Source organism: Ovis canadensis, chromosome 10 (assembly GCF_042477335.2).
Source record: "Ovis canadensis isolate MfBH-ARS-UI-01 breed Bighorn chromosome 10, ARS-UI_OviCan_v2, whole genome shotgun sequence".
In the NCBI taxonomy this organism is placed as follows: Eukaryota; Metazoa; Chordata; class Mammalia; order Artiodactyla; family Bovidae; genus Ovis; species Ovis canadensis.
The window spans coordinates 39,529,511-39,555,846 of NC_091254.1; the positions used below are offsets into that span (position 1 = coordinate 39,529,511).

The 26,336-nt window shown below is 40.6% G+C and overlaps 1 protein-coding gene across 1 annotated transcript in view; it reads left to right on the forward strand.

Annotated features, from left to right (window-relative positions):
- Positions 1-1,604: 1,604 nt before the first annotated feature.
- Positions 1,605-26,336, forward strand: part of SOHLH2 (spermatogenesis and oogenesis specific basic helix-loop-helix 2) — a 39,565-nt gene continuing 14,833 nt past the window's right edge. Inside the window, exons 1-4 of the mRNA XM_069601560.1 lie at positions 1,605-1,731; positions 14,727-14,941; positions 23,830-23,891; positions 23,972-24,076. Coding sequence (XP_069457661.1) covers positions 1,684-1,731; positions 14,727-14,941; positions 23,830-23,891; positions 23,972-24,076 — 430 coding nt within the window. The 5' untranslated portion in view covers positions 1,605-1,683. The remainder of the gene's footprint in view (positions 1,732-14,726; positions 14,942-23,829; positions 23,892-23,971; positions 24,077-26,336) is intronic.

Sequence of the window (26,336 nt, forward strand, 5' to 3'; positions counted from 1 at the left end):
TTGTCATCATCCACTCAAATTTTAAAAAAAAGCAATGACTGTGTCAGTTTCCACAATAGTTTCATCACTATTAGCATCAGACTTGCTAATCTAGACCTTTAGGTTAATGATAAACTTGATTACCAGACTGGGGAAGGTGCTTAATGCTGTCTCAGTTCACCCCTACCTCAATGCCTGGGGATGAATTCACCTATGTTATTATTGGGCAAGCTAACTGCTTCACAAATGTTTAGCTGAACACTCTTAGTTCCTGATTAATTGGAAAACAATAGAGCCAAAATTCAGTTCAGTTCAGTCACTCAGTGCTGTCCAACTCTTTGCAACCCCATGGACTATAGCACACCAGGCTTCCCTGACCGTCACCAACTCCTAGACCTTGCTCAAACTCTTGTCCATTGAGACAGTGAGGTCATCCAACCATCTCATCCTCTATTGTCCCCTTCTCCTCCTACCTTCAATCTTTCCCAGCATCAAGGTCTTTTCCAGTGAGTCAGTTCTTTTCATCAGGTGCCCAAAGTATTGGAGTTTCAGTGTCAGGATCGGTCCTTTCAATGAATATTCAGGACTGATTTCCTTTTGGACTGACTGGTTGGATCTCCTTGCAGTCCAAGGGACTCTCAAGAGTTTCCTCCAACACCACAGTTCAAAGGCATCAATTCTTTGGTCCTCAGCTTTCTTTATGGTCCATTTACAGCTTTCTTAGTATCTATTGAAACTATCATCCAAAAATAATGCAGAATGATCCCATCAGAAATTTGTCTGCATTTTCTTTGCATGAAAATCATGGGCAACCACTGTTATATTTTTGCTCACTGTCATGATCTAAATCAGAACCCCTCCACCATCTGCTCAGGAAACAATAGGCTTGCCCAGAGATGGGAGGTGGTGGGTCAAGTCGAGCACGTGTGTATTATGTGTTCAAGTAAGATCAAGGGTCTAGCCAAATACAAAGTGACATTCCCCCCACCCCCAACTTTTTAGCAGTGAAAGAATCCAATAACAGTGATAAAGACAAGAGGAAGGATCCCTCAGGGGTCAGGGCACTCAGTGGATCTCAATAAAATATCTAGCAAGGCTGAACAAAGCAGGTTTCATAGCAGCCACCACCTGGAGATTTCTCGCTTGAGAAACGAGGATGATATTTGTTGTTGACTCACAGGACGTTTCTTAGCAGTTTGGAAAGAAAGCACCATAGTCAGTCTTCACCGTCCCTATCCTTGGAATAGTATAGGGATCCACCATCCCTTGGTCTTGGAAAAAGAAAAATCCAGTTTGCTAATTCCTGATATTTAAACTTGAAAGCATTTCCATAAGACACTGAAGACTTTTTAGACATGTCCTTGCCCCAGGCCTGAGCTGTGTGAGGTTCCAGGGAAAAGGAATGGAACTTTTGGTGGGCTGCCCTAGTGACAGGGTCTTCTGAGGGCCCGCAGGGCACCTTGGGGCGGCCCATCGCCATCCCCCCGGTTTCCCGGAAGTACCCCCCCCCCCCCCGACCTGGTCCTGCCGAGACTTGGAGCCAGGACGGGCGGCAGGGCCACTTTAAGGGCGGGCCGGGGGCGGGCGCCCCGCCGCTGGGGGCCCAGAGCCATTGGCGCGGGGCAGGCGGCTGACGAGGCAGGCTGGCTGCCAAGCTCCTCCCGCGGTGAGGCTGCTCCAGGACTCGCACGTGCGCAACGGGCCATGGCGGCCTCAATTACCGGCCCGGAGTTCGGCCAAACCCCAGGGCAGGTAAGAGGCTTAGGAGGAAGGGGAGGCAGCTGCGTTTATAACGGCGCGCCGGCAGGCGTGGGGCCCGTCGGGCGGTATAGTCCCGCTGGGTGCAGGCGAGCTCGTCGCGGGGACGGCCCGGGGGCCTTTGCGGGGCGCGAGCCAGTCCAGGACGCCTCCCTGGCAACCCGGCCGGCTCCTGCCCACCTCGAGGTCGAGGACGCGCTCGGTCACCTCAGGAGCGGGGGCCCGAGGAGGGAAGGGGACCAGGCCGTGTTGTCGTCACAGAGTCACCCCCTCGAGCTCTCGACGCTCGCCCATCACACTCATTTTCGGGGCCGCGGACCACCGGTGGGGCGACCCAAGGGCGAGACGTCTTGGGCTAGTGACCAGATAAAACGAGAAAGGCAGTTTTTATGTTTTCGCCTGAATCCTGTATACAAAAGTTGATTCCACACGTTTCAGTTTGGATATGGAGACTTTTAGTCACCATCTTGAATACGGGAAAGTTTATCTTCAGGTCTCTAGTCTGCACAAGTCGGGTGCCTTCTTTTTTCTTTCACTTTGCTCACTGGCGGGGTGTCCGGAGTGTCCTTGCACGCCCCCGACCCCCAAACCGGCTGACGCCTGTCGAGACCGTTGCCACTGGTGGGAAAAGACGGCTGCCCTCTTCCCAACATCCTCCCACCATCCTCCCACCCTATTCACAAACCTGCCCCTACCCCGGCCTCGGTGGGGCCGGGGGCGCACCTTATTTACCATATCCTCGGCAGAAATGCAGAATCATTTTTGTGACTTATTTTCGATAGTAATGAAAGGCGATTAGCAGCCCACCAGGAAGGAAGCATAAGCTAAACCCCACCCCACCCTAGGAAGCAAGGCTATCTGGCGTTGACTCTTCTATTTCACGTCTTGATAAATGTGAGAGGGAAACCTGGGCGGTGTCGAGTTTTGTACCCTTGAGAGTGTTATGCATACTCCAGTCTCTTCACTCCTTGAGAACAAGCTTTCTGAACCGAATTACTACCACTTGGAAGTGGACCGTGTTTAAGAGGTTTTCATAACTTTTTCAAAATGGAAGCACCTATCGGGCTTCCCTCGTAGTCTAGTCGGTAAAGAATCTGCCTGCGATGCAGAAGACCGGCGTTCGATTCTTGGGTCGGGAAGATCCTCTGGAGAAGGAAATGGCAACCCATTCCAGTATTCTTGTCTGGCAGGCTACAGTCCATGGGGTTGCAAAGAGTCGGATACGACTTAGCAACTAAAGAGAGATTTAAACTCAGGAAAAACAGTATTTTGGGGGTGTGTGATTCGGCAGAGCTGCACACAATGGAATTCTGAATAAAATATCTGATGCCCAAGTAGTTAGTACATAGATAATTGTGGCTTTCCAACCTTAAGAGACCCCGAAGCCCTAACTGCACCCTTTGAGCAGCTTGCTCATTTTCTCCAGCTGCTGCTGCTGCTAAGTCGCTTCAGTCGTGTCCGACTCTGTGCGACCCCATAGACGGCAGCCCACTATCTGTCCCTGGGATTCTCCTGGCAAGAACACTGGAGTGGGTTGCCGTTTCCTTCTCCAATGCATGAAAGTGAAAAGTGAAAGTGAAATCGCTCAGTCGTGCCCGACTCTTAGCGACCCCATGGATTGCAGCCTCCCAGGCTACTCCGTCCATGGGATTTTCCAGGCAAGAGTACTGGAGTGGGTTGCCATTGCCTTCTCCGATTTCTCCAGCTAGAGCTGCTTAAAGCCCTGACTTCTGGGGAAACTGGTGGCCAGCAAGCGCCATAGTCAGGGCATGAGCCCGCCCAGCTCCTGCTGATTGTCAGCGCTGCTCCCAGTGATAAGAGTGACATAAATAACAGCTCACTAAAATGCAGGAGCCATTTGCTTTAAGCACTTCAGCACCTGCTGTTACTAATTAAGGGTTTAGCCTGCCACAGATTGCAAATGGAAATCCAGTGTTTTAAAAATGGCAGAGACTGGCGTGCCCTGCCTGTTACCCTGATCTCAGTAATCAGAGTGGATGAAGAGCGTGGGTGATGATGGTGCGGCATTGTAAAAAACTGCCCACACTTAAGGGAGCTACACCAAGGTGTTTATCCCTGAGTGCTGGAATTAAATGCTTTTTATTTTCTCTTTGAATTTTCCAACCTCCCACAATGAATATGTATTGCTTTTGTTAAAGGAGTGCAGTAAACAATTCAGATAGGAAAAAAAAAAAATTCCACCGAATGAAGCCCAGCATCAGTTCAGGTTGTAATGCTCACAGGTGAAAATCTTAGAGGTACTAAAGGCAGTTTTCCAGAGCTGAATATACGAGAACGTTTTATTCATTTTCCTTTTATTCTTATCAGTGGATTCTTCTCATCACCTGTGCTCATATTACACCATCAACAAGATATTTTTAACTGTATAAATATTCAAATTTAAGTTGATTAGAAACTCTTCAGTTAATATGAGTTACTTGGGGACAATGGGGCAGTATTCTGATCTGATTTAGGAACGTGCTGATTTTGTAGGGCAGAGATGGAAGCTTTTGGCAGGAGGTTCTTCTCAGTACGGGTTTATTTCCTGCCCCTCTGTCTCCTGTTACAAGTTACATAAGGGCCCATGAGGGGTACTTTGCTTCCTCATCTCTTTCAGAATCTCTTTCTACCTCTCCTCAGTTTTGCCCCAGTACCTGGGTTCTGCCCATCAAACCTTGCTCTTGACTTTTCTCCACAAGACTAGCTGAGGAATTCTAGATAACTTAGAACTGAGCCTTTGAGCAGAATATTGCAGTGAGAAGCATTAGAGCTAACCAAGAAAGGGTTCATGTTAGTAACTGATAAACATTGTTCAAAACTTAACTTGCATTACCTGTGGCTTAAGTAATGAAGACAGCAGTTTGGTTTAGGGCTATTTTCACTGCCTGATGTAGACACATTTTCCTTCTAAATCTGCTCTCCCCTTCCCATCTCCTTGATTTGATGAGTTCCATGTGCTCAAATTTGGTGTTACTTGGGATCATAGGGCAGTACTACCACCTGCAGGGCATTGTACAAACATTTCTCCTTAACAACAATCCTGTGATTTAAGTATTATTACCCTCCCGGCCAGATGAGGACTGCATAGGTATATTACTCAGAGATGCTAGTTAGTGACTGAACAAGGCAATGAATGCTGTTATACCTACTATGAAAGCCTTTGCTGCAAACTATCAAGATATTAAAAAAAATATGTTGTATATTAACACATATATATGAAATCTGGGAAAATAGTACTGATGAACCTATTTGCAGGGCTGGAATAGAGATGCGGTCACAGAGAACCCATTTGTGGACACATTGAGGGAAGTAGAACATGGATGAATTGAGAGAGTAGCACTGACTTGTTTACACTATCATGTGTGAAATAGCTAGCTAGTGGGAAGCTGCTGTACAGCACAGGGCGCTGAGCTCAGTGCTCCAGTGGGGTGGGGTGGGGGGTGGGAGGGAGGACCGCGAGGCAGGGGATATATGTGTACAGACAGCTGACTCACGTTGTTGTACAGTAGAAACTAACACAACATTGTAAAGCAGTTATACTCTAATTTTTTTTTAAAGGATCAGTAACAGCTTTAGTAGAACTGATCTTCCACTATTTGCCCTGTGTTGCAAGGATTGAAAGCCATTCTTTCTTAATAGCGAAAAGAGAGAAAAAAGATTCCTAGGATGTAAGAGAGCTGGTCTGTCTGTTCACCTTGAATTCCCAGCACAGCATCTGCCCTGGAGTAGGGACTCAGGAAATACCAATGGTGAGAATACTTGGACATCAGCTATATTTAAGCAAATACAATAAAAGTGGCAGGAGGTCTTAAAGGAGAAAAGAAACTTTACTACTAGAAAGGTCTGCAAGTGGTTCATAGCCCAGGACATCCTAGTTGATATGTGTTTTTTAGTATAATTAATAGTGCCCCCTTTGTTCTCATGAGTGTCAGTTTGGAAGGTAAATTAAATGGTCACCCCATATGTAGCAGGCACGTTACTTTTGGACATTCATAGGTTGCTTCAGTTGACCTAGTTAATTGAAAAACGATAATCTAGTTACTCATTTTAGGACCCCTTGTTAATGATTGTTCCACTGCTTGGCATTTGGTTCACAAGGGATTGTAATGGTGTAAAAGAAACCCTGTGTCCCAGTGGAGATTCACAAATACTCTTCACTCAAAAGCATCATGGTGGCTTAGAGTCCCACTTCCTCCAAGTATTAATGGAAATGAAGAATGTTGACAAAATTAAAAGGAAACACTCTAAAAGGGTCCTGATACTCTCTACTGTAGAAATTCCAGATTTCAGAATTCACTTAAGAGTGTTAATACTGTCTTCTTAGAATGTAGGAGGACATGAAGCTGGTGACATGAGTTGATATTAGGCTATAAAAGGCCTAATATCAAATAATAATATTGAATTGTTACTCTGTTTAAAATAGAGTGGTGCAGGAGAGTGGGATTGGCTCATGATGATCAATTAAGCACACCTATCGACATTCCGGCCTCCCCAGTCTACCTGGCAAGAGTTGCTTAACAGTGTGCTGATACCTTTAGCAAGTAAATATTGAAAAGACAAAAAAAAGCAGAGGTGGTATTCTAAATTAGAAGTCCATGGAGACATATATTCAGTTCATTTCAGTTCAGTCGCTCAGTAGTGTCTGACTCTTTGTGACCCCATGAACTGCAGCATGGCAGTCTTCCCTGTCCATCACCAACTCCCAGAGCTTGCTTAAACTCATGTCCGTCAAGTCGGTGATGCCATCCAACAGTCTTGACCTCTGTTGTCCCATTCTCTTCCAGCCTGCAGTCTTTCCCAACATCAGGGTATTTTCCAAGGAGTCAGTTCTTTGTATCAGGTGGCCAAAGGATTGGAACTTTACCTTCAGCATCAGTCCTTCCAATGAATATTCAGGACTGATTTCCTTTAGGATTGACTGGTTCGATCTCCTTGAAGTCCAAGGGACTCTCAAGAGTCTTCTCCAACACCACAGTTTAAAAGCATCAATTCTTCAGCACTCTGCTTTCTTTATAGTTCAACTCTCACATCCATACATGACTACTGGAAAAACCATAGCTTTGACGAGATGGACCTTTGTCAGCAAAGTAATGTCTCTGCTTTTTAATAAGCTGTCTAGATTGGTCATAACTTTTCTTCCAGGGAGCAAGCATCTTTTAATTTCATGGCTGCAATCACCATATGCAGTGATTTCGGAGCCCCCCCCCCCACCAAAAAAAAAGTCTGTCACTGTTTCCACTGTTTCCCCATCTATTTGCCATGGAGTGATGGGGCTGGATGCCATGATCTTAGTTTTCTGAATGTTGAGTTTTAAGTCAACTTTTTCACTTTCTTTCACTTTCGTCAAGACGCTCTTTAGTTCTTTGTTTTCTGCCATAAGTGTGGTGTCATCTGCATATCTGAGGTTATTGATATTTCTCCCGGCAATCTTGATCCAGTTTGTGCTTCATGCAGCCTGGCATTTCTCATGATGTACCCTGCATATACGTTAAATAAGCAGAGTGACAGTATGCATCCTTGACGTACTCCTTTCCTGATTTGGAACCAGTCTGTTGTTCCATGTCCAGTTCTAACTGTTGCTTCTTAACTGTTGCTTCTTGACCTGCATGCAGATTTCTCAGGAGGCAGGTCAGGTGGTCTGGTATTCCCATCTCTTGAAGAGTTTTCCACATTTTGTTGTGATCTACACAAAGGTGTAGTCAATAAAGCAGAGGTATACCTTTTTTTTGTATTCTCTTGCTTTTTTGATGATCTAACGGATGTTGGCAATTTGATCTCTGGTTCCTCTGGCTTTTCTAAATCCAGCTTGAACAGCTGGAAGTTCACAGTTCATGTACTGTTAAAGCCTGGCTTGGAGAATTTTGACCCAAGCTTGCCTGTGAGTGTCCAGGAGTCTCTGGTGGAAGCGTGGGAGGGTGCTGGCCTGCTGCAGGGTTGGGGGCACTGAGTATATAGCACTGCCTGCATGGGACCTTTTGAAAGAGGTCGCCATTATCTTCATTACCTCCACCATAGTTTGGCCTCAGGTCAAATAACACAGGAGACCCAGTTTTGATCCCCAGGTTGGGAAGATCCCCTGGAGAAGGAAATGGCAACCCCACTCCAGTATCCTTGCCTGGAAAATCCCATGGAGCTTGGTGGGCTACAGTCCATGGGGTCTCAAAGAGACAAGACTGAGTGACTTCACTTCTTCACTTCAAATAACTGGGAGGGAACACAGACCCACCCTTCAGCTGAAAATTGGATTAAAGATTTACTGTGGGTGGCCCCACCCATCAGAACAAGACCCAGTTTCCCCCTTGGTCAGTCTTTCCCATCAAGAAGCTTCCATAAGCCTCTTATCCTTCTCCATCAGAGGGCAGACACACTGAAAACCACAATCACAGAAAACTAACCAATCTGATCACATGGACCACAGCCTTGCCTAACTCAGTGAAACTATGAGCCATGCAATGTAGGGCCACCCAAGATGGATGGGTCATGGTGGAGAGTTCTGACAAAACGTGGTCCACTGGAGAAGGGAATGGCAAACCACTTCAGTATTCTTGCCTTGAGAACCCCATGAGCGATATGAAAAGGCAAAAAGATATGACACTGAAAAATGAAGTCCTCAGGTCAGTAGGTGCCCAATATGCTATTGGAGATCAGTGGAGAACTCCAGAAAGAATGAAGAGATGGAACCAAAGCAAAAACAACACCCAGTTATAGATGTGACTGGTGATGGAAGTAAAGTCCAATGCTGTGAAGAACAGTATTGCATAGGAACCTGGAATGTAAGGTACATGAAGGGAAGTGAAGTGAAGTCACTCAGTCGTGTCTGACTCTTTGCGGCCCCATGGACTATAGCTTATCAGGCTCCTCTGTCTATGGGATTTTCCAGGCAAGAATACTGGAGTAGGTTGCCATTTCCTTCTCCAGGGATCTTCCCTACCCAGGGATCGAACCTGGGTCTCCCACATTGTAGGCGGACGCTTTGCCATCTGAGCCACCAGGACAGGTAAGATACATGAATCAAGGCTAATTGAAAGTGGTCGAACAGGAGATGGCAAGAGTGAATGTTGACATTTTGGAATCAGCAAACTAAAATGGACTGGAATAGATGAATTTAACTCAGATGAGCATTATATCTACTACTGTGGGCAAGAATCCCTTAGAAGAAATGGAGTAGCCCTCATAGTCAACAAGAGAGTCCAAAATGCAGTACTTGGATACAATCTCAAAAATGACAGAATGATCTCTGTTCATTTCCAAGGCAAACCATTCAATATCGCAGTAATAATGCTGAATAAGCTGAAGTTGGACGGTTCTATGAAGACCTACAAGACCTTCTAGAACTAACACCCAAAAAAGATGTCCTTTTCATTGTGGGGTACTGGAATGCAAAAGTAGGAAGTCAAGAAATACCTGGGGTAACGGGCAAATTTGGCCTTAGAGTACAGAATGAAGCGGGGAAAAGGCTAACAGAGTTTTGCCAAGAGAACTCACTGGTCATAGCAAACACCCTCTTCCAACAACACAAGAGAAGACTCTACACATGGACATCACCAGATGGTCAATACCAAAATCAGATTGATTATATTCTTTGCACCCAAAGATGGAGAAGCTCTATATAGTCAGCAAAAACAAGACTGGGAGCTGACTGTGGCTCAGACCTATATTAATAACAACCAAATGCAGTGCTTTGTCTTTAATGGGATCTTGATTTGAAGAGGATCTGAACATTAAAAAAAAAATCTGCAGGAAAGCTTGAAATTTAGAAAGCAGATGGAATCAAATTGCTACTAAAACAAAAGTAGAAAGAAACCCCACACCTTAAAAGACATGGAGAAGAGAAATAAAGCCCAGGTAAAACAATTCTAGTGACAGTCCAGGCCGAATGTTTGCAGAAAGGAACATGAAATGGGTCCAAGGGCACTTCCCTGGTGAAGAATTAGCCGTCTGCAGAACCCTGGGCCAACTGGGACCCTGGAGTTCTTTACTCGGGACTCTCCCCCTTCATTCCTACAACAGCCAGAACATGGGGCTTACAAGCCAAGAGCCAAATCCAGGCACTGCTTTTTCTAAAGAAAATGAACTCTTATCTGAGTCATGGGCTCCTGGTATTGGTAGTTTCCAGATGTCTACAGCTGACAAGAATGGAAGGAAAGCCAGCTCTCTCTACCCTGGAGGGGGAAAAAAAACCAAAGTGCTTGCTTTTTAGAGTAAAGCCCGCCTTTATTTAGACAAATAGCCAGTCCCAGTCTCGTTGCTGTCCAGCCTTTCTTCCACCATCCCTCCCACTCACATCAAACCCACAGTCGGTGGTTCCTTTAAAAGAAATAGTAACTGGGGAAGCAGACCACCCCACCTTCAGAGAAAACTGCTCACACTGTTTCAACTGAGTCCTTGATTCATATTTATGTTTGGATAACCAAGAATGGCAGACAGCTGTTCCAGGTATAGGTGATAAAGGTGGTAAGAAAAACTTTTAAAATTTATAATTTGTATCTTTAGAGGGGATATCATATCCTAAAAATTTCAGACTATGATCAATTATCAAAGGAAAAAAACATTAGAAATGAGCAATTCACATTAAATCTGGTAAAAATCTTTAGAATAGGACTAAAGCTTGAGCTACTAATATGAACAATAAACTTAAGTCTCTCAGAAGCTGAGACATGAAAGATCAATTTAGGATGCCCAGCATCTAACAGACTGTTCCTAAGGACAGAGGCAGCAGGAGAAAATGACCAAAGAAATAGAAGGAACTTTCTAGAGCTGAAGATCTATTGAGTGCCAAGGGAGCTGAGTAAGGCCCATACCCAGACACATCCTAGAGTCCACAGCATGAGAAGAAAGCACTAAAAGGAAAACAAGGCAGCCTTTTCTTTTCATTAGCGACTCTGGATGCAAGAAAGCAATGACCCAGTATCTTCAGAGTTCAGAGATAAAGAGATTCTAACTTGTTAGAGTATTTTGATTAGAAAACTAGCATTGAATTGTGAGCCCTAATGCCACCAAAGAACATAAATAAGAAGTTTTAACTCTTAACTTTGTAGGAGCAACAGGAGGGAAAAGGAAAATTTGCTCAGCCTAACAGAAAGCTTGGGGAAAGAGAAACAAAATTATAGTGAATGGAAAACCTGAGATAACAAATGAATAAGACCATTTCATGTTAAGTTATAAATGTTTCACAGTTAATTAAAGTCAATTAATTACATTATATTGATTACCTTAATTAATGTTCATTAACTAGTGCCATTAATGAAATTACTTATTAAAAACTTAGTAATTATATATAAAAAACAAATCTGATGGAAAAAACAAAAATTCAAATATATGTTACTTGCAAAATTCATACAAAATCAAAATGATAAGGAAAGCCTCAAAATAAGGGGTGCAAAAAACTAACTGCTGAATATCAGAAAAAAATAAAATTTCAGGTGAAAAGCATTAAAAAAATAGATATATTTTATATATAGTTTATTCTTAATATAGTTAGCAATATATGATAGTTATATGTTAATACATACTGAATAAACATAGATCACTATATAGTATATATGAAGTATTACAGTTATGTATTTGTATGAATATATGAAATTATTAGGAACTTTTATGTACCTAATCCATAGTTATACACAGAGTCCATAGTTACACACAGAGTCTATAGTTAGAGAAATCGATGAATTGACAAACCATATTTAGAGAGGGACAATTTATACATCTGCTTCATAAACTGAAAAATCAAGTAGACCTAAAGTAAATGAGACAGCAATGAACAAGTTTAATCTGAAAGCTATGTAAAGACTATATGCCCAACAGAAATATGCAGTTTTTTTCAAGTATCCATGTAACATTGCTGCTGCTGCTGCTATCCATGTAACATTAAGCATCGTATATTAAGTCACAGAGAAAATACCAACCAGTTCTAAAAAGAAGTCATGTTGGGTACATCCACTGATGACAATGCACTGAAACAAGAAATGAGTCAATAGCCCCCAAAATTAAAAAAAGAAAAAACCACTAACCACCTGACAATAACTTCGTTATATAGGTGTTTAAAACAACACTTATTTTACTAGTAAGCAGTAAGGAACAAGAAAGGCAGTCTAAAACTTAACTTTATAAAGTGACTTCAAGCCGAGATTTCACAGACAAGTTTTACCCAAACTTTAAAGTGATAATTTCTTCTTTTATAAAATATTCAAGACCATGGAATAGTTTTGAAGCTTTCTATTTCTTCAAGGCTGGCATAACCTTGATACCCAAGCCAGATAAGTCAGTACCATAAAACAAAATTATATCCAGTTTTACTTATGAACATAGATGCAAAAATCTAAAATAAAATAAAGGAATCTGTTTGTATTAAGCATAGGTTTATCCCAGTAATTCAATGATGACTTGACATTAGGAAATCTATTAATGTAATTCACTGATGGATGACAGGAGGAAAAAATACAATCATGTTGATACTGAAAAAGCTGTTGATAAATTTTAACACCCATTTCCGATTTAAAATTCTTAGCCTCCAAATAGAGAACTATTTAACTTGGCAAAGGGTATTGACCTTCAGTAGTGGTAAAAACATTTGAAATATTCCCATTATAGAAAGTCAGGAACAAGACAAGCATGCTCAGTTCACTCCTGCTATTTACTGTTGTTTTGAATGTCCTGTGTGTGAGTGTTAAGTCGCTTTAGTTGTGTCCAACTCTTTGCAATCCTATGGACTGGAGCAATCTTGGCTCCTCTGTCCATGGGATTCTCCAGGCAAGAATACTGGAGTGGGTTGCCATGCCCTCCAGGGGATCTTCCCATTCCAGGGATCAAACCCACATCTTTTATGTCTCCTGCATTGGCAGGCAGGTTCTTTACCACTGCCGCCTGGAAAGCCACCTGGAAAGCCCTTTAAATGTCCTAGCCATGCTTTAAGATCAATAAGTAAAAGACAAATTCTGGAGACAGGGATAAAGATGTCATTTTTAAAGACTATATGATAACCTATCAAAGAAATCAAAGAATCAGCTAAAAAATATTGGAACTAAATGGAGAGTACCTTTAAGTACTTGAAGCAAATTCCTTATACAGAAATTGATAGTGCTTCTCTCTGTCAGGATAATCAATCAGGAAGTATAGTGAGAAAATATATCTCTTTTACATTGATTCTGAAATCTTGAAAAATCTAGGAATCAATGTGTGAAGACACTTGAAAAATCTATGTGAAGATAACTAGAAAACTGAAGCTCCAATATTTTGACCATCTGATGTGATCAGCCGACTCATTGGAAAAGACCCTGATGCAGGAAGAGACTGAATCCAGGAGAAGACTGTCCTAGAAGATGAGATGGTTAGATGGCATCACCGACTCAACGAACATGAGTTTGAGCAAACTGAGAGATGGTGAAGGACCGGAAATCTTGGCGTGCTGTAGTCCATGGGGTTGCAGAGTCAGACATGACTTAGCCACTGAGCAATAACAACAAGAAAAATGAACAACATAAGACCGGCTTTCTCTGAGTCATACTTCCTAAATAGGGAGATGTAATACCATAATGATAGTCCCTAATTAATCTTAAAAATAAATGCCAACCTTAATCAAAGGAGTCCTTAACAGGACTCCTTATGGAACTTGACAAGCTGATGATAGAATTCTGTAGGAAGAAACATTGTGAGAAAATATCTAAGGACAAAATAGAAAAATAGTAAAGAGGCAACCATATGCTCTAGCAAATATAAAACATAAAGAGCTAGTAATTAGTGTGCTATTAACCAGGAATAGGCAAATAGATCAATGCATCAGAATGAAGTCCCCCCAAATTTACATACATACATACTTATATAATACATATATATGGCATTTGAACTATTAAGAGAAGTTTAGCTTATTCATTAATGCTATTCTTTGACATTTTAACTGGGTTGTATTTAATGTCTGTATAGAATAAAGTACAGAAATGAAAGATGAAGATGGAAATTCTATTTTTTCTAACTAAATGTGCTTGAAAATATCCCCAAATGAAAATAAAGAACATTTTTTATTCCTAATCTTGGAATTTGAGTAGCATATATATTCCATTCAAAGAAAGGATTTGGTTTGAGTATTTCTTAGAATTGGGGGATTTAAATCTTTCTCTGTTCTTTGACATGTGTGTTTCATCAAAATCAATGATACATTCCAATTAAACTGTTTTAAATGAAAAAAAAATCATATTTTCTCAACAGCAAGACTGCAAAGGCCATGCTATTTGCTAAACTATCTTTCTGGAACCTTTGATGAAGTATTAATTTTCTATCTAAAAACATTTTGTTTTCTACTAATAACTTTAATTTAGATGTCCTCTAAATAGTAATCATTTAAAATAAGCATATAAACTTGTATAAACAAGCAAGAAAGTAGTATTAAGAGAGAAACAAACTTTAAAATTGCTAAGCAGCTAATAAATGCTTTCATCCAGGACATTCAACATCTTCAAGTAAAAATTTTGTGGCGAGTTCTTTCTCAAATATGAAACTTGTACATTGTAATCACTCTGTTAAATAAAAGCACATTTTGTACATATATACATGTATATACATATGTATATATCTATGCGTGCACATGCACACACACACACACATACACACACACATACACACATAAATCATGTGGGAGAGGCACCAGCCTGGTTCTCTCATTAATAAACAGGTTTTCCAGCAGGGTGGACAATTGGAGAACTGGACCAAAAGAATCTTAATAGGATGAGAAAGAGACTTGTAGGACAACCACAGTAGAATGGTATTTGCAAGCAAAACTTGTAAAAATAGCATGACTTTCAAATCTGTTCAATACCTAGGTTCTAAGGACATAAGATGAATAGCTTCTGCCCTTGATGTATACTTATAGTTGGCCATTCAGTCCAGCTGAATAGTCAGTCATTGGCTGTTTGTAACCTTTATTTATTTTCTCATACATGGTGACTTGTTCTCTATGCCTAGACATTGTGTGTCTGCTTTTTTTCCTTCTCTTTCAGGCAAATATAGACCTCTTATTAGTGGGCGATGTCACAGTTCATTACCTGGCTGATACTGTACAGAAATTATTTTCAAATATAGCAAAAGTCACCATCATCATTAGTGATGTGAAGAAGGCAGCAGCACTTGTGGATGACTGCACATTTGACATGATTTTCCTGAAGCTGACTTCTCCACCAACTGCTGAGGAGCTGGAAGTGGTCAAGTTAATTAGGTAAAATCTTGACTCTATATCTTTAGAATAGTTTTTATTAAAACTTGCTTCTGTAAAAATCCTTAGAAGATGATACTATTCTACTTTAATTTTTAAGGTGAGAGAGATTTTCAAGGGCAAAATCTCTATTATGCCTTTGTTTTTACGGCCAGTTTGGCATACTATTATAAGAATTGTCATTTTAACTTCAAAAGTAATAGGTGAGGGTATAAGAATTAATTGGTCATAAAAATTTATTTGGTATACAATGCTTCCCTTAATTTGATAGGCACTCCTTTTTAATGACGATGTCATTAGCATGGCATATCTTTTCAGAGTCCATGAATTGTTATAGCAGATGCTAAAGCAGACGACCACCCTGGGTCATGATGGCTGTGGGCTGAAGGTGTCTCTTTCAAGAAGTGTCCTGGTGTGAAAGAGCCATGAGGCTCTCTGTACCCACTGAGTCCAAGTCAGTACCGATTCCATTACTCTTGTTTCATCCAGCAGATCCATAGATGTTCTTCTGTTTGACCCACTTCTATCTGGAGTCTAGAGGTGAAGAGTTAGGTTCTTCCTTGCCTGATTACATATGATTTTGAGTCATTTAGGATGTTTTTAAATAGGGTTAGGTGAGATTGAATGTGTTTCCCTTCTGTGAGAAGACTCAATGAAGAGTAATTGCAAATAAGATTGATATATGCTTAGGGACTTCTCATCATTACAGGAGAGGTCTTTCTAGACCAAAGAAGAAAGTTCAATACTGTAATACTGTAGAGCAATACTGTAATCCCAGAATGAAAAGGGGCAAGAATATTACATTAGGAGAAAAGAAAGATGGGACTGGGAAAAAGCCAGAGCCACTGGTTACTTGTTAAAGACAAGACAGAAGACAGACCCTGCTCCTGGGGTCTTGGAACTTTTGGTCTTATGAATTTCGTTGGCTTTCTACTCAGAATATGAGCTAAACAAACCAGGCAAATTACCTCAAATAGGATTTCACTTCCAAAACATAGTGTGTACAATCTTCTTTCTGAAGATATACATCTTTTCAAAAAGGCTCCTAAACATAGAGTACCTCTCATTGAAGGTGCATAGTAATATCTGACTTATATAGCATTTTAAGGAATTTACAACAGCTTTATGATGGCAGGGCTTCATCCTTCCTACTCAGCAGATTAGAAACCTGAGGCTGAAGTGACTTTCATGAGACCACATGGCTTGTGTTCTCACAACTCAGACCAGAATTCTTTATTCTTCCCTTCCCGTTCTTTCTTCTAAAAGTCTGTAATGATCTGGCTGTTTACACCTCTGAGATCCTGTAAATGCCAAACTTACTCTAAACTAAACATATTCTGGAAGAGCAGTGGACCAGCTGGGTGGCTGACCTCGCTTCATTCCAGGGGCCAGAGTCTAGCCGTGCTCCTCCAAAGGTGGTAGAGGCCTCATGTATGCACATAATTGAGGCTACATTTTGAACAGGATAAGATTAAAGTTACGTTGAAAAACAGGCTTTACATCTAGTCACAGTTGTTAAAAGCTTCAGGGACAGAGGAGAGAGCCTCTGTGTGATCCTTCCCTCTGTGGATTCTTTCTCTGCTCTGAATAGCATAGCTTAAGATGTGTTAGCAGAGAGAAGAAGGCAGATAAAGGAACTATATATACAGACTATTTTGCTGTAAAATCATTTTTTTGAAAAAAAAAAAAAAAAAGATAATTTGTCAAGTACACTTGAATTTGGTTTTCTCTCTCTCTTCTTTTTGGTCTCATTATGTTATTCTCAATATTCAGTTTAGGTATTGACTAATACTAGGTATTCCATATTTTGCTCTAGGTATGGGTGTGTGAGCATATCTCAGAAGGACCATGAGTCCTAACTTTTGTGTTCCTCTTTGAAAAAGGGACAAAGCCTTCTTTATGGAAACTTTGTGTTTCCTGATACTGACCTCAGCAGCTGGAAATGTCTCTGAAATTCCCTTTCTTGTCCTCAGAACTGTTATGACTTTATGACTTATTTATACCCTTATGGACCATGTTTATATTTTGAGGCTATACATTTTCTTAGGATAATGAGTCTCATGAACATCTTGCCCCATTTATAAGGCATTAAATCTTTATCTTTCCTAGAACACTTTATCTCGTGAGTTTTGGGCTAACGTTAAATGACTAAGCCAAGATAAAGGGTTTCAGCTTAGCTTTTATATGCTGTATTTTGGATTTTTCCCCTTAGAGCTTTGTTGTTGTTCTGTTATATCTCAAAATCTGGATAGGTTCAGGAAAATATAGAAGTATTTACCTTACTCATCTCTCTTTGGGCACTTACGTGCCCTGCCAGTAAGTAAAGAACTGGTCCATGTGTATTTTCAGTGTCAGAGCACATGATCACAAATGTATGTATATCTACAATACATATCAATGTCTATTGAAAATAAGAATGAATGTACTCTGTTAGCTATATAAACTTCTTTTAGGATAAAATGCAAGCCAGCTCATTAAAAAGATTTTAAAATTTATTCTTACAGAAGAACTGTGGTTTTGGCCTGGGACTAATCATGAAACAGTTTTAAATATTCATAAAAATAATAGTACTTTATACCCTGACATCCTCAAGAATGATGGCACGTCTCGATTATAGGTTGACATTCCTAGTTGAGTTCAGTTAAGTCAGTCATGTCCGACTCTTTGCAACCCCATGGACTGCAGCACGCCAGTCTTCCCTGTCCATCACCAACTCCTGGACCTTGCTCAAACTCATGTTCGTTGAGTCGGTGATGCCATCCAACCATCTCATCCTCTGTCATCCCCTTCTCCTGCCTTCAATCTTTCTCAGCATCAGGGTCTTTTCCCATGAGTCGGCTCTTCACATCAGGTGGCCAAAGTATGAGAGCTTCAGCTTTAGCATCAGTCCTTCCAGTGAATATTCAGGGCTGATTTCCTTTAGGATGGACTGGTTGGATCTCCTTGCAGTCCAAGGGACTCTCAAGAGTCTTCTCTAACACCACAGTTCAAAAGCATCAATTCCTTGGTGCTCAGCTTTCTTTATAGTCCAACTCTCACATCTGTACATGTCTACTGGAAAAACCATAGCTTTGACTAGACAGACCTTTGTTGGCAAAGTAATGTCTCTGCTTTTTAATATACTGTCTAGGTTGGTCATAGCTTTTCTTCCAAGGAGCAAGCATCTTTTACTTTCATGGCTGCAGTCACCATCTGCAGTGATTTTGGAATCCCCCCAAAATAAAGTCTGTCACTGTTTCCCTATCTATTTGCCATGAAGTGATGGGACTGGATGCCACAATCTTAGTTTTCTGAATGTTGAGTTTTAAGTCAACTTATTCACTCTCCTCTTTCATTAAGAGGCTCCTTAATTATTCTTTTTGATCTTGATGTCATTTCATGAATACATTCTTATTGAGGCAGATGAACTCAGATACCACCCAGTGGTAAAGTATTTTAAGATGATCTCAAGATTCATATTCTTGGTTCCAGAATTTCAGGAGTGTTTGACCCTTGGCACAGGTCAGTTCTCAAAACTGAGCCAAATTCAGAAGGCAGACACTTGGTAATTCAGATGCATCCAGACACTCTGTCTTACAAAGGCCAGGGCAGAACATCAGCGTATGTTGCAGACTCATTCACTACTGTGCTTGCGTCCTGTTTGGCGTTGTGATATTCCAGTCCATGAACTCTCTGAGGTCCTTCAAACTCTTGTGATTCTTGTGAGCTCAGAGCAGTACAGCAATAGGGAGGGAACACAAAATGTGCTTCCATCTGCTCAGTCAGCAAATCAAGTTTGATTCTGTTTCATTTTTTCCCATATAGATCCAGTTGTCTGATCAGTTAACTTATTACTTCATTTAAGAAACCCAATCTCGTGAGCCACAGGTTGTCCTGTTATGTTCCCAAATTCCAGGACATCCTTGACTTGTCAGTGCTGCTCAGAAAATCCGATTAGCCAGTCTGCATGACCTGAATTCTTGACAGTAAACACTGTAACAACAAAACATCTAAGTAGTTTTTCTAAAAGCATTATTCATAAACATAAAGTCATGGAATAAAAATTAAAAAAAAAAACACATTATCCTATAAGAACTGGGGAACATTCTAGATGTTTATTGTTTCTAGCATCACGTCATCTGGTGAACCTGACTTAGGGTTGTAGCAGAAATTCTTCTGACAAAAAGCACACTGTGAGCAGGGAACACCAGCCTTCACTATTGGAAAGAAATCATTGCATTTTATCGCAGGAGCCCTATTAGTAGCAAGTAAACTCACAGTTTTCATATTTATAGAAAAACTCTTAATTTTCTCACGAAAATGCTTGTTGTTTTAATTAATTAATAAAGGATATTACTTGTTACAAAGACCAAACTACACCATGCCAGGTTAATTTGATTGCATTGGGCCCACAGGCAGCATCATGGAAACAGTTCTCAGAGAGGCTGCTCCTCAAAAATGACACTGGCTTTTGTCTTTTGAAATCCTTGTGCTATAAAGGAAGTGCATTTTAAAATGTCCCCTGGCTTCATATGGACTTAAAAGAACCTTTTGTTTCTCCTATTAGATGATAGATTTCAGAGGCCAGCTGGGCTTTCCTGAGGTTCTTCGATCATCAAAGTGTACAACTCAGCTCAAAACACCTTCGTATGATCTTTTTATTTTTTTGTTCCAGCTACCAGGGACTGGACTTGGAGATGGGGACCAGGCTGGGGTGGGCACTGCTTCAGGGTGAGCTTATAGCAGCCTCCAGTTGCAGAGGTTGCTGGAGATGGACGTGTAGGGATGGACACTAGAACATCAACAGCCAGTCTTGTGTACGGAGGAAGCATCATGTCATTTCAGCAGTGTATGTGGTGAAACCAGGGGAAATAAAGTATCCCCAGCAAGCTGCAGATGTTTAAAATCTCAGGAGACCTCAACTGAGAAAGTGTTCGTAAGGTCTCAGAACCTGCAATTTGGCTTTGGCATGTGAAAGAAGTGCTATCAGTTGAGGTGGAGGAAGGAGATTTTTGTTGTATTTTGGTGTTGCTTAGTTTTGCATTAAGGAACATTCATTTAGTGGAAAGAGGTCCTTTTTTGGTGACCCTGGATACTAGAAACTCTTTCAGCTTATTGATTTGTACAGAATGTGATTGAGAAGCTGATCTGTGGACCAGAGTGTTGGATTCTGGGAACTCTATTGATTGTTGGAGTTCCTGTACAATTAGGGCTTCACCGGCAGGGGAAGTGTTTGGGTTGGTAATTGATTCTGTTCTCTTGACAAATCCAGGAATTCCAACTCCGTTTGTAAAGCTTGAAATTCATCAGGGTATAAAAATCCATATATCCAAATCTGACCTGTTTTCTAGTCAGTAAAATCAATTGAAAAGTGGAAACAGGATTATTTCTAAAAGGAGAGAATCTGCTTTTTAAAACTTCTCTAATTCTAGAATATTTTAACTTACCATGATGTATTTTTTCATGAACCTGGAAAGTATTTTTTATTTCAAAAGTTGGCCTAAACTACCCACTAAGTTTCTATCTGTTCAGTCCGTTTGTGCCTCCCACCTCATCCTGTTAGCCATACCCCTGGTATACTCTACACTTTTTCATCACTTACAAAATAGATATGAAAAACTTACATCATGGCATCGGTTATTCTCTCCTCCTCACCCCACTGTACACACTGCTCCCCACCGTCCACACCGTGCCCCCGCCGTCCACACCGCTCCCCGCCGTCCGCAGCACACCGTGTGCTAACGGGCCTTTCTTAGTGTCACGTCAGTCTGTGGTCAAATTCTACCTTCCCTCCCACACTTGCCTGTTTTGACAGTAGAACAACTTCCTGAGCTTTTCATTTCCTCATAGAAACCATATTAAGTTTCCTCTCTTCTTTCCTCTCTTCTCTTTCAGCCCACATTCTCTTTCAGAATTCATAGCAAAGAGTCAACCCTGAATAGATCTCAGTAGCGTGATTGTCACATTTTAGCAATATCCTACTTGTTTGACATAATTGACTTAGTAAATATTCTGAATCATTTAAAGAAACTTCTTAGTATGTCTCAATAATTTTTTCTCTGTCAACTCTTGCCTGGATAGCTTACACTGTGGTCTCTCAGATGTATTCTGTGCCACCTTCTGTCAGTTCACCCCATTGTAGGCAGAGTGGTCTCCCAAAAATGCAAAGATAATCATGTTATTCCCAAGCTTAACAGTTTCCATTGTCCATCTTATTTTACTTTTTGCTCATTTTAATGAAATACTGTATCTTTAACTTGGCCTAAAAGGCCTATTATAATCAGACTCCAGCCCTGCCTCCCTGTCTAGTCTTGTCTTAAGTGTTTGTCCTTCAGAAGCTCTGTATTAGAGCCATCCTGGACTTCTTTTACTTTCTGGAATTCACTTGCTCGTTGCACTCCCAGGCCTGCGCATCTGCTGTTCCCTTTCCAGAATGCACTTTGCTGCTTGTCTGCTTCCCACTCTCCCGCAGCCCCTGCCTTTCATGTGGTTGCTCCTCGCCAGCTGGGGTATCCCTGCCTGAAGCTGCAGAGCAGGTTGGTGCCCAGGCCATGCTCCCCTCAGACCCCACGGCTTTCCTTTGCAGCACTGGGCACAGAGTCGCCACTGAATTACTCAGCTACAGGCATTTGCTCAGTGTCTGTCCTCCCCAAAAAAGTGTTGACTCCACAAGGACAGGGACTGGTCTTTCTGTCTGTTCCTGGTATCCCCCAGAGCCAGCACAGAATTTGGCACACAGTAGGTTCCCAGTATGTATGGCTTAGATCTATATTCTATGTGTAATGTAATTTGGAATGTAGAATAGAGTATGTTTACTTTCAAATGCAGATATAAGATGACCAAATATTATTCATTGGGGGTTCTTCCAGGTCTTGTTTTAAGGAATAAATAATAACCATATATATGGCCATATACTAATAAATGATGCTTTACATATTTGAGAATAGTTTGTCTTCAACAGTTTTAGCTGTTCTCTTTAAAGTCAGGTTCACAGTATTATTCTCCATGGGAAATCATTTTCTTTTAGCTAATATCAGTGCTCAGTATCCACCAAAATATCAGAATTCCACCTTACTGAATTCCTAAGTATAGTTAACAATAATGCCACAATTAAAAAAAAAAATCATGTTGGAAATCTTCAAGTGTATTAGAGAGAATAGTACAATGAACTTCCAAGTGCCCATAGTATAGTTATCAATATACAGCCAATCTTGTTTCATACCTACCCTCTCCTACACCTCCTTCTCCAGCCTCCCATCCCTGCTCACTGGTAGGTTATTTTAAAGGCAAGGTTATTTTAAAGCAAATCTAAGACATCATTTCCTTTTATCCATAAGAACTTGAATAAGTACCTGTCTAAGATAAGGGATCTTTAAAAAGCAGTACCAATAATCACACCTAAAAAATTAATAACAGTTCCTTAGTATTGTCAAAAAGCCAGCTGGTGTTCAAATTTCTCTTGTTTATCTTATGATTTCTTTTTTAAACTGTGAGTTTTATACAAATGGAGATTCAATTTTCCTTTCCTTTTGATTTTTTTCTTTTTATCTTCTCTCTATGTGTTTTATAAAGGGGCCATTTGTCTTATAAATTTCCCACATTCTGATTTCATCCCCATAGCATCTTAAAAAATATTCCTCTTTTTTTTCAAATGTCTTATAAACTTGTAGTTAGATCAAGAATCTGGATAAGGTTTTGGCTTTATTTTTTTTTTTGTAAGTGAGAATAAAAGTGGTCCATGTTATATTCTACCTAGTACATGAGTGGTATTTTCAAATACCTGAGCCGTATTCCCCAAACTATCCAGATCATCAAAAACAAAAGTCAGCAAAACTGCCACAGTGCAGAGTAGCCTAAGTAGCCTGATCACTAAATGTAGTGTAGGATGCTGGATAGGATCCTGGCATAGGAAAAATAAGTACATTAGGAAAAACTAAGGAAATTGGAATAAAGAATGAGCTTAAATTAATAATAATGTATCGATGTTGGCTCATTAATTGTAAGAAATTTGCTAAACTAATGTAAGGTGTTTGCAGTATGGAAAATTGGGTTTAGGGTATACGGAAAATCTGTTTTCATATTTTTTTCTGTAAATGTAAAATTATTCTAAAGTTAAAGGTTTATTTTTAAAAAGTCACCTCTCTCTCACTTACCCCTTGTCCAGTTTTAAACAGCCTGGCATTAGTGGTTGCTATAGAAATGAACTGTAAAAAGACTATTCTTATTAACAGAGTGAACTCTTGCTCAGAGAAGCCAGGGTTTTGACTAATGACTCAGAATTTGGATTTTCTTGCCCATTAAAAGGAAACAGAGAGGCTAAAGCATCTATTATATATAAAACTTTAGACAGAGCAAGCATGAGTTTCAGAATATCCCCTTCCCTTGTATTTTTCAAATAATCTGTAACTCTACTGCCCACCTCAGCCACACTGCAGAGCCCTCTTCATACAATTGCATGAAATCAAAATGCAACATCTTGTAAACTGAAAAAAAAAATCCTTATCACTAGGGCTTCCCTGGTGGCTGAGGGGTAAGAATCCATCTGCAGTACAGGAGATGCAGGAGACTCGGGTTTGATCCCTGGGTCAGAGAGATCCCTTGGAGAAGAAAATGGCAACCCACTCCAGTATTCTTGCCTGGAAGATCCCATGGACAGAGGAGCTTGGCGAGCTATAGCCCATGGGATAGCAAAGAGTCAGACATGACTTTGCAACTGAACAACAGTAGTCTTTTCCCTCACTGATTTAAGATGCTGCTGTCAGTAAATTTCCATGTTAACATCACCATTTTAAATTCTGATGAAATAAAGAATATCACCCTAGTGTAGTTACTTCCTAATAAGCTAAATGTATGAATCCCAAGTTTTTTAATGTTGATTTTGCTTCATTTTAAACTTTTTTTTTCCCTTTCAGATTTGGTGAGGAAAAAAATACACATTTGCTGTTTGTTTTTATAATCCCTGAGAATTTTAAAGGTATGTGCCTGTTGGGTATATTATTTGTTTTTCCTCCAAGTAGAAATCATAAGGTCAATATTTAATACAAAGATTCTTAGGTTGTGTTTCAGGGCACGGAGCTGATATTGCTTTAACCGAACCACTAACAATGGAAAAAATGAGTGTTGTGTTGAAATACTGGAAAACATATTTCTCACGTACTGGTGAGTGGAAAACAAGTTTCCAAAGGTTTGAAAACTTGTAATTAAAATTCTCTGAGAACTGTTTTTATACATTTGGTTTTCCACTGATACCTTTTAAATGTTGACAAGTAACTGCATTCTCTACAGTATAAGGACCTATAATCCTTGTTTATCATAGTCTGAAGAAAACAACACACAAGAGACAACACTATACATGGGCATCACAGATGGTCAACACCAAAATTAGATTGATTATATCCTTTGCAGCTGAAGATGGAGAAGCTTTATACAGTCAGCAAAAACAAGACCAGGAGCTGACTGTGGCTCAGATCATAAACTCTTATTGCAAAGTTCAGACTTAAATCGAAGAAAGTAGGGAAAACTACTAGACCATTTAGGTATGACCCAAATCAAATCCATTAAGATTATACAGTGGAAGTGACAAATAGATTCAAGGGATTAGATCTGATAAACAGAGTGCCTGAAGAACTATGGATGGAGGTTGGTAACATTGTACAGGAGGCAGTGATCAAGATCATCCCTAAGAAAAAGAAATGCAAAAAGGCAAAATGGTTGTCTGAAGAGGTCTTACAAAAAGCTGAAAAAAGAAGAGAAGTGAAACGCAAAGGAGAAAAGGAAAGATACACCCATCTGAATGCAGAGTTCCAAAGAATAGCAAGGAGAGATAAGAAAGCCTTCCTAAGTGATCAATGCGAAGAAATAGAGGAAAACAGTAGAATGAGAAAGACTAGAGATCTCTTCAAGAAAATTAGAGATACCAAGGGAACATTTCATGCAAAGATAGGCACAGTAAAGGACAGAAATGGTGTGGACTTAACAGAAGCAGAAGATATTAAGAAGAAATGGCAAGAATACACAGAAAACTATACAAAAAAGACCTTCATGACCCATATAACCACAATGGTGTGATCGCTCACCTAGAGCCAGACATCCTGGAATGCAAAGTCAAGTGGGCCTTAGGAAGCATCACTAAGAACAAAGCTAGTGGAGGTGATAAAATTCCAGCTGAGCTATGTCAAATCCTAAAAGATGATGCTGTGAAAGTGCTGCACTCAATATGCCAGCAGATTTGGAAAACTCAGCAGTGGCCACAGGATAGGAAAAGGTCAGTTTTCATTCCAGTCCCAAAGAAGGGCACTGCCAAAGAATATTCAGACTACCACACAATTGACCTCATCTCACACACTAGCAAAGTAATGCTCAAAATTCCCCAAGCGAGGCTTCAGTAGTATGTGAACCAAGAACTTCCAGATATTCAAGCTGGATTTAGAAAAGGCAGAGGAACCAGAGATCAAATTGCCAGCATCTGTTGGATCATAGAAAAAGCAAGACAATTCCAGAGAAACATCTACTTCTGCTTCATTGACTACGCCAAAACCTTTGACTGTGTGGATCACAACAAACTGGAAAATTCTCAAAGAGATGGGAATACCAGACCACCTGACCTGCCTCCTGAAAAACTTATAAGCAGGTCAAGAAGCAACAGTCAGAACTGGACATGGAACAACAGACCGGTGCCAAATTGGGAAAGGCTATATATTGTTACCCTGCTCATTTAACTTCTATGCAGAGTATATCATGCAAGATGCCAGGCTGGATGAAGCACAAGCTGGAATCAAGATTGCCGGGAGAAATATCAATAACCTCAGATATGCAGGTAACACCACCCTTATGGCAGAAAGCAAAGAAGAACTAGAGAGCCTCTTAGTGAAAGTGAAAGAGGAGAGTGAAAAAGTTGGCTTAAAACTCAACATTCAGAAAACGAAGACCATGGCATCCAGTGCCATCACTTTATGGCAGACAGATGGGGAAGCAATGGAAACAGAGACTTTATTTTGGGGGGGCTCCAAAATCACTGGAGATGGTGACTACAGCCATGAAATTAAGGCACTTGCTTCTTGGAAGAAAAGCTATGACCAACCCTAGATAACATATTGAAAAGCAGAAACATTACTTTGGCAACAAAGGTCCATCTGGTCAAAGCTATGGTTTTTCCAGTAGTCATGTATGGATGTGAGAGTTGGACCATAAAACAGGCTCAGCGCCAAAGAACTGATGGTTTCAAACGGTGGTGTTGGAGAAGACTCTTGAGAGTCCCTTGGACTGCAAGGAGATCCAACTAGTCAATCCTAAGGGGAATCAGTCCTGAGTATTCATTGGAAGGACTGATGCTAAAGCTGAAGCTCTAGTACTTTGGCCACCTGATACGAAGAACTAACTCACTAGAAAAGATGCTGAGAAAGATTGAAGGCAGGAGGAG